Source organism: Hippoglossus stenolepis, chromosome 10 (assembly GCF_022539355.2).
Source record: "Hippoglossus stenolepis isolate QCI-W04-F060 chromosome 10, HSTE1.2, whole genome shotgun sequence".
NCBI classification, from domain to species: Eukaryota; Metazoa; Chordata; class Actinopteri; order Pleuronectiformes; family Pleuronectidae; genus Hippoglossus; species Hippoglossus stenolepis.
Window position 1 is genome coordinate 2,246,520 of NC_061492.1, and position 14,090 is coordinate 2,260,609.

Sequence of the window (14,090 nt, forward strand, 5' to 3'; positions counted from 1 at the left end):
GTAGTGTACTTAATACTGCAGATTAATACAAAATAGGCTACATGACTTTTTTTGAGTGGAATATAATGTGGAATGTAACTAAGTAGATGTACTCAAGTAGTGTACTTAGCAATACTGCAGTTTAAATATTAAATTCGGCTGCAATACTTTTTTGTTTAAACTGCAGATGCTACTGTAATGAGTTACATTCCTCGTTACAGTAGCATCCATGTAAACCAAGAAAAGACTTGCAGTCAAATTTATATTTAAACTGCAGTATTATTAAGTACATTACTTGAGTACGTGACACTGAGGGCTGTGAACTGTTAACCTATAGATACAATGAACTATTATTGTTATGGTTTTTATATTTATTATTATTATTAATAATGTATGCTAGTCAATGGAGGGGATTTGTTTTACCCACCTACCAAAACACCAAATGTTTAAAATATATCCTTATTAGATAAATAGATCACAGTCCTGAGCTGAAAGTGTTTATTAAACAGGTTATTATTCATTCTTTCATTCCCTCCATCTTTTCTTATCTTTACTAACTTTATCTGTATTTATCCACAGGCTCTAGTGAACGGGGCGGAGGAGGAGGAGGAGCCTCAGGGCGGTGACGCACTCTGCGGAGGGAGGTGCTCCGGTCCTAGTGACGTCGGCGCCGTGCGGCCCTCTGATTGGTCCTCGCCGAGCTCCGGGCGTCCGACGAGATCACGACGAATAAAAAAACTAAAATCCGCTGAAAGTCCGGACACATGACGGATCAGCTCCGCGGCGCAGAGCAGCTCCGGGACATCTCCTCCGGACCGGGACACGGCACCTCCGGGACATCTCCTCCTGGACCGGGACACGGCACCTCCGGGACATCTCCCCCTGGACCGGGACGCGCCACCTCCGGGACTCCTCAGCGGGCTGCGTGCGGAACCCTGCGCGGGGACGGGGGACGCGGAGGCGGGCGGGAGGACTCGGATTATCCGCTCGGCGAAAAAAGAAAAAAAAAGGGAAAACGAGCGACGCTCCGGTTGAGACCGCGCGGGGGAGATGCGGTGACCGCCGGGGAAACGGAAAGGAAAGTGCCCGCGGTCGAAGTTGTAAATCGCGGGGGGGACGAAGCGGAGGGATATTGTGGATGTTATCGTGGGGAAAAACTTCCCGGTCGACGCCGTTTTGAAGGCGTGTTTTCCGGGCAGACGCGGCTGAGCTCCCCCCGTCTCTCCTCGTTCACTCCACCCGGCAGGCGACTCGGTTCGTCGGACACGGGACGCGGCGGAGGCTCGGCGGGCGGGTGCCGATGCCCACGGCGGACTGCAGGCTGCTCCATCATGGCCGGATCATGAGGTGTTGGACCTACCTGCTGCTACTCCCAGAAACGTTGAAAAAGTCCAAGCAGGTCGGCGGGCTCCCGGGCAGGCTGCCGCTGTACTATGAGATCCTGAGCCTGTCCCTGAGCAGCAAGAAGCCGCAGCAGCAGAGGAAGATGGCCGCGGAGCTCTACCCCGCGTCCGGCAACACCAACCTGGCCAACGGCACCGCGGGGGCGGACACCGAGAAGAGCAAGGCGGCGCAGGTGAGCCAGGCGGCCGGCGGCAGCGCGGCCACCACCCCGACCTCCCTGCAGAACATCAACAACAACAACGTGGAGCCCCCCCGCTGGCAGAGCAGCCACCCCACCCTGAGAGAGAGGTACCCCGGCCACACTCAGCCTCTCACTCCCCCCCCCCTCAGACACGTACCACCAGAGATCAGACCCTGCAGAAAGTAGATTAAAGGTCATTATCGGGTAATGACAGGAGCGTGCAGCCGCTGTAATAACACGACAGCAGCTGGAGATGCAGATAGATGCTCCACGAAGAGCAGTGAGGTCACTGGACCTCCTCACGCAGTCTGTTCCTGCAGCATCGACATATTTAGATTCACCATTTTATCTTTAAAGTTTGCAGAATAGCTCATATTTCATGTTGTTGAGAAGCTTTTATAAACAAGGGAATACCATCATTCACTTATCCACTCGTGTGCATCCTCGCGAATACTTTATATATTTATATTTTTACGTTTCCTTGCCTTTACTTTGACAGATGTATGTTTTTTTTTTGACTGTCCCCATTTCCCCATCGTGGGACTAATTCAGGATCATCTTGGTTTATAGTTTGTAGAATATGAAAAACCTTTATTTACTGAGCTGCAACATTAAGAAGCTTTTTTTTAAAAAACGATAAAATGATCCAGGATTTTACTTTATCTTCTTTCCCTCCGTCTTCTCTGATCGTGGACTGTTTTACATTTGTGTTTTCGCTCTGGGAACTCAAACCGCCAGAAGAATAATAAGTCGGTTTCTCTGATTCAGCTATTGTGGCTATAATCCTCCGCAAACCTATGAAAATAACCAGTGTCTCCAGGCAGAGCGGCGGTGGAGGGACTGGGTGTTATACAATACTGGCGGCTTATTCATGCAACCTGCTCTGCTCTTAGGAATGCCTTGATGTTTAACAATGAGCTGATGGCTGACGTCCACTTCATCGTCGGCCCCCTGGGGGAGTCGCAGACGGTTCCAGCTCACAAGGTAAAGACACCTCGCACTTTTTTGAATTTGCCCTTGAGAGGGAGAAAAAAAAAAATGTAAAAACCGAGCGGCGTTTACAGTTTGTCCTGTGAAATTCAAAACGTCCTTCACATGAGCAGGGAAGTTGTTTATATACGTGTGCAGCACTCACAGCCTGCCTCTTCCTGAACTCTGTGTGATTGTGGTTGCATGTGTCTGACGCGTCCGTCCGCTCCTCCCCCCCCTCCCTCTCAGTACGTGCTGGCCGTGGGAAGCTCCGTCTTCTGTGCCATGTTCTACGGCGATCTGGCGGAGGAGGATCCCGAGATCCACATCCCAGACGTGGAGCCTGCTTCTTTTCTAATTCTGCTGAAGTAAGCCACTCACCATCCCTCACACAGCCAAGCAGGAGGAGAGATGACAAGCGCAGTCAGTGTCACTTCAAAGCATATTATTACTCATCCAAAGCTAAGCAGGGGCGCGCCAGAGTGCTGCGAGCGCCAGAGAGCGGCGGCAGCAGCAGCATGGTGCTCTGTAATTGCTGGTTTTCTCAGCACTCTTTGTTCAACTTGAAACATTTTTTTTCCCCTTCTCCTCATCCACAGCCTGATATTTTTCTTAGAGGCGAATATATATTCAGACGAGTGGTTATAAATAACCGGCCTTTGTTTCTCACTTAGCAGCCTTGGCTAAGCCGGCACCGGGCCCTGTTGCCGGTCGTTTGAGGAAAGGGTCGGATGAGTTAAGTCATCAAACGCTCCTCTTTGAGAGGTAGAAACAGGAGATCATTATTTCCATTTAGCCTTTTTGGTTCACTTGTGGAGTCCAGTGGAAATTAGACTGGGAAGAAGAGGAGATTATTACTCCAGAGCCATGTTCAGGGATCCAGAATCAGTTTGCACGGTAGAACACGGTGCATCATGTCTCATTAAGGAGAATATTATGAAAGACTCAGTTGATCTGTGCTGCTTAGTCAGATTTCTGCATATTTAAAAGGTCATCTTTCTTCTTCTTCCAGGTACATGTACAGTGATGAGATTGACCTGGAGGCAGACACGGTGCTGGCCACCCTGTACGCTGCCAAGAAGTACATTGTCCCTGCACTGGCCAAGGCCTGCGTCACCTTTCTGGAAACCAGCCTGGAGGCTAAGAACGCCTGTGTGCTGCTCTCTCAGAGCCGCCTGTTCGAGGAACCCGAGCTGACACAGCGATGCTGGGAAGTGATCGACGCTCAGGCCGAGCTCGCTCTGGGCTCCGAGGGCTTCTGTGAGATCGACCTGCAGACGCTGGAGATCATACTGCGGAGGGAGACCCTGAACACCAAGGAGGTGATGGTGTTCGAGGCTGTCATGAACTGGGCCACGGCCGAGTGCAAGAGACAAGGTCTGGGGCCCACGACCCACAACAGAAGGGAGGTCCTCGGCAAGGCGTTGTTTCTGGTGCGCATCCCCACAATGAGCCTGGATGAGTTTGCCAACGGGGCGGCGCAGTCGGAAATCCTGACACTGGAGGAGATGCACAATGTGTTCCTGTGGTACACTGCAGCTAAAAAGCCTGAACTGGACTTTCCCCTGACTGCGAGGACGGGTCTGGCGCCTCAGAGGTGCCATCGCTTCCAATCCTCGGCCTACCGGAGCAATCAGTGGCGCTACCGCGGCCGGTGCGACAGCATTCAGTTCGCTGTGGACAAGCGGATCTTTATCGCCGGGTTGGGACTGTATGGGTCGAGCGGCGGCAAAGCCGAGTACACTGTCAAAATTGAACTCAAGAGGCAGGGGGTGCTCCTGGCCCAGAACCATACCAAGTATGTGTCGGACGGGTCGAGCAGTACATTTCCTGTGTGGTTCGAGCACCCTGTTCAGGTGGAGCAGGACGCCTTCTACACGGTGAGCGCCGTGCTGGACGGGAACGAGCTGAGCTATTTCGGCCAGGAGGGCATGACGGAGGTGCAGTGCGGGAAGGTGACATTTCAGTTCCAGTGCTCCTCCGACAGCACCAACGGGACCGGAGTACAGGGAGGACAGATCCCCGAGCTCGTGTTCTACGCATAGGCCGCTCTGGACTGCTGATGGGAGCTCGCCTCCCGGCCTTTAAAGTAATGTAGCAGTAAAGACACTTGAGTAATGTCACACTAAATGGCCTGGTTAGTTCTCCGAGAGACTGTTTTAAACAAAGCTGTTGTTCTATCTTTATTTAATTTAATGTTATTTTTTTTATTTAAATACTCGGTTAACGTTATTTGCTGGGACGCTGCGGCTGCTGTAGAAAAAAAAACACTAACACGCTGATTCGTGGTGATGTAATCAAGCTGAGCTCCACGACTGGAACAACCAGTGGCTGCTTCACTTTGGGTAAATGCTTTAGTCCAGGCAGCGACATCACAACCAGGAGCAAACTTTGTGTAGTGTTATGATTCTAAAAACGCAGGAAAAAGGTAGAAATCTTGTCGAGTTGTTTTTGCACTTCAGAGAAACGGCCTCAGAAACGTTGTGTCTTTTGTAAAATATGTGAACGGCTTGATGCTGTTTGAGGCCAGATGTGTTCTGTACGAGAATGAATATACACCTGATGATGAAACATAAAGGTTATAATGTGATTGAAGCCACAGATGTCATCTTGTTTTGGTGCCTGGGTAAAGGGGGTTTAGAGGGCAGCAGCGCCCTCTGGTTACGTCAGAGGGAACTACACTGTGGGTTTATGAAAACATGGATGGATTTTTTTATGTTTTTCCACACATGAAGAATAAAAATAGGGTTCACTGGAAATGCGGGGCTTGGTTTAGTTCCTCTGGGGTTACGTCTTAGAAAATTCAAGAGAAAGGCCAAAAAGCTATGGTACGGTATGTGAGGTTTCTAATTTTAAACACTTTGCTCGTCTCTCTGGAGCAGTGGGAACATTTTTGAGCTCAACCCAGCTGCTTAAAAAACTCCACATCAACCAATTTTACAACGTAAACAAACTGAGTATTTTCTTTCCCGTGTTCATTTCTCCAAATGTCTAATTGGTAGATCTCACTGGAATCATTTCTGTGTCTGGTGACATCGCTGAGATACTAAAATCTGACTCTTAAAGCCACTGGGACAAAGTGAATCATTACTTTGGGTTTGGAAACTTCAAATTAAATCACATGAAGCCTGAGTTTACGTGGATGTTTACCGAGCCTCTGCTGAGAGCCTCCGATTTGCATGGAACCAATAAGTCCCATCAGAACCCATTTAAATCATTGATCTATTGTTCGAGCTGGTTCCAGTTTAGCAAATTGCTGCTTTATGCTGTTGTAAATTTAATAGATTTGGGTTTGGGACTGTTGGTCAAACAAAGAAGAGACATTTGAATATTTCTCTTTGGGTCTGGGGGACATATAGACAGATATGATTGGCCTATCAATCGATAATTAGATTAACCTTTAGTTCACATTAAAGATATCCACAAAATAACAACCAAAAGGAGCTGAATCATCATCCACAGATAATTATTCGAGTAGAGGTCAGTACCTATAGCCGGGGCGTTGATGCACAGTTCTCTGGCCAGGACGAGGAAGGTCTTTCCCAACACGTAGACGTTCACCTGTGGAGGAAATACAACATTAAAGAAACTAGAGTGGCAGTCAGTGTTATGCAAACCTCCACATCACGTTTCTCAGCTACACACTGGTGATAGTTACAGGTGTCTCGTCCTATTTGTTACCGAACAGCAGCGGAAAAAAATGCTGCACCGAAAGAAACAACAGCATGGCGTCCTTGGTGGAGGTTATAACACGAGAGATGTTAAAACCCTCCAGAGTAAAGTCTGTGTCCTTGTGCATCACTTTAGTCTAATTTTCTAACTGGGTTTGGAAGCTTTAGGTGATTCAGTAGATCCCAAGTGAGTTTGATGAATCCAGGAGTCACCGCACTCTCAAAGCCACTTGGAGAAATACAGAGCATCAGTTTTAACAGGAGGGACATGACGGAGGTCGACCGGTGCGTTAGGGATCAAAACACTTATCAGGTTATGTAATAATTCAGTTGTGTCAGGTTAAGTGTTCAGGTTACATAATCCACCCGAAGGCTGCAGCACATTTTCCTTCAATATGTGCGATTAAAAGATCTCTGCTGCCGACTGAAGGGATTTTTGTTTTCAGGTAAAAAATATCAAAAGTATCTGTGTCTGTGTCGCCTGCACTGCAAACAGGACTCAGTCCACGTTTCCTTCACTGCCAGAATATAAGATCCGCTATGGAACCAAACGTATCTGTGTTCTTGGGTCTTGAATACGGACGGGGAATTTCATGATTTCAGTTGTAACTCTGCCAATTTGATTTTACAAAGTTCCAGCCTGACTGCTCGTGTTCACACTGCTTGAGAAGTTTGGTTTGTTTAGTTGAAAGAACAAAACAAGAGGAGAAAAGTACAAATAAAGTTCCCGTTATCGAAAGCATAGATTACTTTCTATCAGTGGTAAGAATCAGTTGGAATATTAAGGTCTAATGACAAATTAGACCTTAATAATCGGGTATTTTTGTATTTTCTGGCCAAATAATCGTGATTTTGTCCTCGTGGTCACGATAACTTTGACAGAATCACTCAAACTAGTTCCCTGACTCTCTGGTAAAGGGTCTGATGAGGTGCCCCCCCCGAGCAGTTAAACCAGGCTGAGCAGGATCATGGGGACCTTCTTCACTGGAGGATGTGTCAGCGGGTCAGGGTGGAGTTAGATGGTGGATGAGCACCAACGTGTCAGCGGGGGTTTTCACTCTGGAAACTCCCATCACAGATGTTTCATTGTCTTCTACCCACAGCACCTCCAGAAGGCTCGGCAGTAAATTCTGTCATCCCCTGGTCCCCCCACGCCCTCTCTGAAAGGACCTGATGACGAACTCCGCTGAATAACAAAGCCACAGGGCCACGCATCTATCATCTCCCCAAATTAACAGCACCACGGCCCAGAATGAAGCTTCTGTGGGCTCTGGGCTGAAATCTGAAGCAGACGGCAGCGAAAGCTGGAGGATCGTGTCGTGAACTCAGGTCAGATCTCTGTCATTCCTTCAGAGCGATGCTCCAGACCTCCAGGGGGCTGGGGGGGGTTTCAGAGCAGACAGACGGACTCTCGCTCTCAGCCCCCTCTGGAGTCGGACCGGGGCGCAGATGCTCCTCTGCTATTCTGGGAAGAGGATTCCAGTAAGGGAACGGTGGAGGAGGAGGAGGAGGAGGAGGAGGAGGAGGAAGAGGAGGAGGAACAAGTGGAACAAGTGGAGACACTTTTCAGTTCAACGGTGCACAAATAAAACTAAAATGAGGGAGTTCACTTCTCCTTTACTGTCTTCAACTGCAGCTTTTTAAAATCTGCAATAATCTATATTTCTATATAATCAGTGGAAAAGATCGATTGATTTTAAAAGTTATTTAAAGCATCATGTTTGAAAGGACTCCAGGTCCTCGTCTTAAAACTTTTCCTCTTTGGTCTAAAGCTGATATTTGAGTGCGAGTGAGTGAAACACTGAGCTCACGTCTGCAAATTAAAAATCAGTCGCAGCTCTTTGAACTGCCGCTGAGATGAAAGGGAGAAGCGGAGGAGAAGATATCTCCTTCTCCTCCTCAGAGCTAAGTGAAACTTTCCGGGTCGAGGGTCAACTCGGAAACGCTCTGCCAACGAAAACACTGAGTGGATACGTGATCCTTCACAGTCGAGTCTCAACAGGTGGACGAGGAGACGATAATAAGACCGGGGGCGGCTCAGATTTAATTAAATTTCTACTGAAGCTACAACATACAACCACACGTCCGATGTCAACAGGTCTTCACACAAACAGGTGGGGAGGAGAATTCTGTGACTAAAACATGACGCAGCTTTTTACAGCTTCCCGATCGTGTTGATGACAAAACGGGGAGAACGTGTCAACTGTCGGAATCAGCTCCAGCGAGTTGAAGAGTGAAGCTGAACTGTAGATCCGTTAAAAACCAGAGTTTATCTCCAATATTCAGCAGGAAACCTTTAAAATATGAAGAGTTTGGTGGATTTGTTACAGCCGCATGTGACCCGGGAGTGAATTCTGCTCGTATCCCTTCGCACTGGAGACGAACTCTGAGGTTATTGGATCTTTTGATCAGAGGGAAACGGTCTTTGGTGATGCAACCTGCTCAGCTTCCAGAGGAAACTCCAGAGTGATGAATTCATAATAAAATCAGACGTGGTTAACATAGAAAACAGCTGATATATTTAAAGTCAGTTATTGATGACACAGATCCTCATTCATCCACACAAAGTGAGACGCTCTGGGTGTGGACACATAAAAAAAATAGATTGGTGGAATATCACCGAGCCACAACCGCAGCAGCGTCAATGTGAGGCATTAACCCGGCCCACCCACCCCCCCAACCCCAAATCCACTTCAGATCCACACCCAGCCTCCACATGCCGAGGTGTGGACGGGGGGGGGGAGGCTGCCGGCTCCTCCACGACAGCTGGGCGCATAAAAATAAAAGCCCCTGACCAGCTGTGACTCCGAGAAATGTCCCGCCACACCCCTGACTCACCGTGAATTAAACATGCAGACAAATGGAGGGGTTTCTAAATTTATACATATGTGCAAACACACACACACACACACACACACACACTCAGGTTTAATTACATGGGTCTGAAAGCCAGAGGACTGCAGGGGCACGTGGTTATGCAGGGATGCATTATGGGAGTGGTGGTGAGAGGTAGAGCGGGCACCTAAGTGGCTGTTACAGCACGGTGGGCATCAAACCACATCAAAGTGAGGAATAGAAATAAATGATTTAAAGGCCGCGGAAGTGTCTTCTGGTTTGGAAGTTTAGATGCTTTATCTGCAATAATTAATTCATCGATTGGACGGAAAACTTCTGGTTTCACCGGTTTGTCTTACACAGAATATTCAGAGGTTTGGACTCTTGATTGGACAAAAAGATAAAAGGTTTTACTTGGAAATCAAAAGAACGTTCGCACCACGTTTGCTTCATTTCTGTGTTTTGAAGGGAATTAACAGTTGAAGGCTGAATCTGGGACAAAGTGACTTGTTAAGGACGCATCTCAGTCGTTAATGTGTGTAACTGTGAAACACAACTTTAGCGGGGAGGTGCAAACACTCAGCTTTGGCTCCAACGCGTCTTCAGATGCTCATCACTCGCTTTAAGAAATGCATCAGTTCGATTATTCAAAACCGAACATTTCAAGAATGAGGTTTTCCCTTTTCTCTGCTCTTTTATGAATGAAACTGACGATGACACGTACCTGCAGCAGATCACTGAGATCCAGCAGCATGTCTGAGAACAACGGGTTAAGGAAACTGAAAGGAAAGAATCACAGTTAAAGACTTAAATTTGTCCCGATTCAGAGGTTTGACGACACATCACAGCCTCGTCACACTTCACAGGCAGCAGCCACTCAAACGACAAGCGCTGCAAAAATCAGAAACAAACAAGTGAATCATGTTGTGCTCAGGCAGCTGATCACTGAACCGTCACCTCTGACCACGACTCTTCTAAATATACTGCAGAGCCGCCGCTGCCCTCGCCGTGACCTCACACACCCCCCCCCCAGCCTCTGGACTTGCCATCCAGCCGGCTCCGCTCGGACACGCCGGTTTCCCTGGCGACGGGGTCTCCGTGGCGACAGGTGCACCGGTCTCCAGGCTGGCTGTCCGGGCGGATTAGCGGGGCTCCTCTGAAAAGGCCTCACAATGGAATTAGCAGCAGCGCAGATGAAATGGAAAAAGATAATCCCGGCGCACGCCGTCTAGAGATTAGAGACGAGCGCCTTAAATCGGGAAAACAAACGAAACATCTGGGTCCACGAAAAGAAAAAAGTACAACCTCTTTTTGGTGCAACACAAGACGACTCACTTAAATACCAGGAGATGGATCCTGACACTGATGGAGTCAGAACTTCTAGTCTGAGGAGGTTTCTCCTGGTTTGAAGCAGAGATAGTTTAGACTAATGTGCTTTGAACGTTTGATTCATTTGTCTTCCAGTCGTGCACCAACACGTTTCAGTGGTTCTCTCAGTTTTGAGATGAACCAGAACATCGACTGTGAGTCAGAGCTTATCCACAAACATCAGTAACTAACTAATGCTCCTGCGTCTCCATCTCTGCAGCCAGTTTCTAACATCTGGTTGTGTGTGGAGCCATTGTGAAAAGCCATGAACGTATTTGCTAACGTGCGAGCGTGAGATTAAAGAGGTGGTTTCACAGATTTCCAACAGAACCCTTCTCCTGGCTACGAAGGCGGGCAAAAAGGAATCTGGTCTTTTTTTGCCGTTTGTCAGAGACGCGTCGTTACCCAGAAGATGGCTATCGACTCTAACTGATGGTTTTTCACCAGCGTTTGGTTCTGATCTGGACAAACAGAGGCAGGAAGCAGCGAGAAAGGAAACGGTGGAACCACTAAGGAAGAGGGGGAAGTCAAGGTCAGAGAGAAGGAGATGGATTCAGTTCCCTGCAGCCTGGGAAAGATGGTGTGGCCCGGCGCTTTAAATCAAAGTCCAGATGAGATGAACATTTCCTTTTCACTCTGCTCTGCTTCGTCCTGATTCTCCTCTGCGACAACATTACGGACTCACCCAGCTGTGGAAGAGGAAGTGAGCAGGGCTATTTTTACCCAGGACTCACTGCGCCGAACGTGAACAAACAGACAGGCCTGTACTGACACACACACACACACACACACACACACACACCCTTAAACAATGCAGCAGGAAGCATTACACCCTCCTCGTCCCTCTTTCATTAGGCAAACCTATCCAGTCCGTCCTGTGCCGCCGTTACATAACCGTCACCCTCGGAGGCGAAGTGAGTCAGGAGTCAACCAACCGCACACCGAGCACGACGACAACACAGAGCCGCCCTGTGAAACAAGGATCAACCTTAGAGTCCCATTATTCTGACGAGGACACGTCCCCCCCGTTAGCAGACTGCGACACGTGAAGACGGGCGGAGACGAGGATCACATGAGAAGCAACCTGCAGATTTTAATGAGTTCAAGATGCAGGTTTGAAAACTTCACGAACACTGAGCTTCTGCTGTTTCAGTCATGCTCTCAATCGCCCTCTAGTGGCTGGCTGCAGTACAGGTGATAAACCCTGCCTCCTCCATGTTAGCGGATGGGATGAAACGTGTGCGTCTCATTCACAATGTCATCGTAGCGGCAGGAAGTAGAGACACAACGTTTTCTATGACAGTAACATTTCACGGTTTCATTTTGCCCATCACCACTTTTTCCAACCTTCCTACAAACAGGAAATGACCAGGAAGGATACGGGGCGTTCCCTCCGTGCGGCAGACCAGGTAGAGGCAGGCGGCGATGACGTGGCCGCACTTGCGGCCGTTGGTCAGATGTTTGGTGAGCGCCATCCGGTAGAAGTTGAAGGCCGTGTCCAAGCAGTGCTGGTTCATCTTCAGCTGGTGGCCCAGAGTGTTGATGTGCAGCTTGGCTGAAGAGACGGACACAAGGACACAGAGACGTTTCAGTTCAGAGACACTGAGGACGTTTACACTGCAGCTGCTTCGGATCACAGGAGAAACCAGAGAAAACAGACAACAAGCAACTTATCTTAGGACATTAGTGATTTGAAAATGATGAGTTTTGGGGGTTTTATTCAGCTTCTTCATCCAGATGACTGACATTTGGTTTTACTTTAGTTTATTTTTAGTTTCTTGTAATAAGAAACAAGACGCTTGTGTTTTGATGCTGTGTCTCATCAGGTCCCAACAGAAACACGGACGTTCACATTGGCATTTAAAGCCACGAAGAATTTAACTGTTTACAACACAGAGTTCCACATATTTGGGTTTTTCAATAGTTGATGCTGAGATTCAGAGATCAGCGATATGTTGTTATTTCTATTCAAGAATTTAACAACAAATGAGACACAAACGTGTTTATTCATTTGAACACAAAGATATTTTAACATTTTATAAAGTGCATCGCTTCTGTTTGTTCAAGTGGATCTTTTTATTATTTCATAGAACAAAGTGCACACGTAACAAAACTGCTAAACTCTCCCTTAAGGTCCGGAGGGATTTCTTTTTCATTGTAACTAACACAAACCTGATTGATCAGCAAACTGATTCATTGGTTAATGTTTAAAGTTTATTTGTGATGATTTATGGACAAGAAGAGATGTTTTATCTTTATAATTTGTTGTGTTCAGATCTCTTCAGCTCCGGGCGGTTTCACGACAGCTTCATCATCAGACACGTTTCTAACAACGTCTGTGAAGTTCAGAGAAAACAGGAACACACCTGGAAACCTTTTAAACTTTAGCTTCAGATATTTTGACTCAACATACTTTACTTTACTATTTTGATTATATGATGTGACGTCACTTAATAACAGGATTGTATCCACGTCTCTCACACGTGTGTTTAACTAGTTTTAATTCATCTACTACGCTGACCAGATGTTGTGGTTGTTAAGATTCCTGATTCACAAAGATCTGTCTCGTCTTGTGTGTTCACACATCTGTGCGTCACGTACTTAATGAAAAACAATAAGTCCTGACAAGTTATAACAGGAACCTGAGGCGTGAGGATCCGTTCATCTGACCACGGAGAAAAGATCGAACCCATCCTGGTGTAAACAAACCAGAAAGTACAGGCGAGTAATTACACAACATCACCGAGTGCAAACACAGGTCTGAGGCACGTCGGGACACACACGCCTGGAGACATGCACACGGGTTCCATTACACACGTGTGCAACTGCATAACTGCGTCGTTACACGCAATGGCACAAAAGCATGTGTGCGCCATTCTCTGTAACACACACACAGACACACAAAATGCACCAGCCAGTTCAGATGTAGCAGCAGGTGGAGACTCAAGACAAAAGAGTTTATAATTAACTGCCACAGAGCTGCAGGGTGTGTGTGTTGTATTGTGTGTGTTGCATTGTGCGTGCCCAGAGTTCATGACCTGCACACACACACAAACTACACACAAACAAACACACACTTACACAAAGCCAGATGTGTGTGACCCACTGAGTGTGATGTCTGGGAATGTGAACGACTCTGAGCTCATCGAGTATCATCCAGCATCCTGCTCAGTTTTACACACTTACACACATCTGACACCAACAGACACACACACACACACACACACACACACACACACACACACACACACACACACACACACACACACACACACACACACACACACACACACACACACACACACACACACACACACACTTATCCTAAACCACGTCTGCTCCTCTGTTTCCTGAATCTCTATCATCCCTCCTGCTTTATGTGAACAGCTTCTTCAGCAGTGAAATCGCAGCTTCCTGGTATGAAAGATATGAAGAATCTGTATTTTACTCTGTTCCTCTTCTTGTTGCAGCTTCGCCCCAAACAACAGAGGACGAGCAGCACATTCGTACATAAACTCAAAAATAAAACTCAAACAATCAGCAGGAGACCGATGGAAACTACAACTTTTGTCGATATAGAAGATTTGAAACAGGAGCTGAGAGTCAGAGATGATAAGTAGGGCAGAGACTCCGAGCTGCAGCGGTAATTAGGACTGTCTCAGGTTTTAAAAAAGAAGATATAG

The 14,090-nt window shown here is 47.4% G+C and overlaps 2 protein-coding genes across 4 annotated transcripts in view; one reads left to right on the forward strand and one right to left on the reverse strand.

Annotated features, from left to right (window-relative positions):
* Window positions 1–14,090, reverse strand: part of LOC118116225 (transcription factor IIIB 90 kDa subunit) — a 71,728-nt gene that overhangs the window by 51,520 nt on the left and 6,118 nt on the right. For all 3 annotated transcript variants that reach the window (XM_035167671.2, XM_035167672.2, XM_035167670.2), the window contains exons 4-6: window positions 11,789–11,962; window positions 9,764–9,795; window positions 6,022–6,094 (exon numbers count right to left, since the gene is read on the reverse strand). In XM_035167671.2, the coding sequence (XP_035023562.1) occupies window positions 6,022–6,094; window positions 9,764–9,795; window positions 11,789–11,962 (279 nt within the window). The remainder of the gene's footprint in view (window positions 1–6,021; window positions 6,095–9,763; window positions 9,796–11,788; window positions 11,963–14,090) is intronic.
* btbd6b (BTB (POZ) domain containing 6b) lies at window positions 679–5,128 on the forward strand. Its single transcript, XM_035167673.2, has 4 exons — window positions 679–1,671; window positions 2,458–2,548; window positions 2,783–2,901; window positions 3,546–5,128. Exons 1-4 carry the CDS (start codon window positions 1,280–1,282, stop codon window positions 4,576–4,578), a joined length of 1,635 nt encoding a protein of 544 aa, XP_035023564.2. The 5' UTR covers window positions 679–1,279; the 3' UTR covers window positions 4,579–5,128.

Excerpts from the sequence above, each read along its gene's own strand:
- btbd6b (XM_035167673.2), top strand. The coding sequence starts at position 1,280 with ATGCCCACGGCGGACTGCAGGCTGCTCCATCATGGCCGGATCATGAGG. Across the intron at positions 1,672-2,457 it reads CACCCCACCCTGAGAGAGAG|GAATGCCTTGATGTTTAACA; the intron begins GTACCCCGGCCA and ends CTCTGCTCTTAG. Across the intron at positions 2,902-3,545 it reads TCTTTTCTAATTCTGCTGAA|GTACATGTACAGTGATGAGA; the intron begins GTAAGCCACTCA and ends TTCTTCTTCCAG.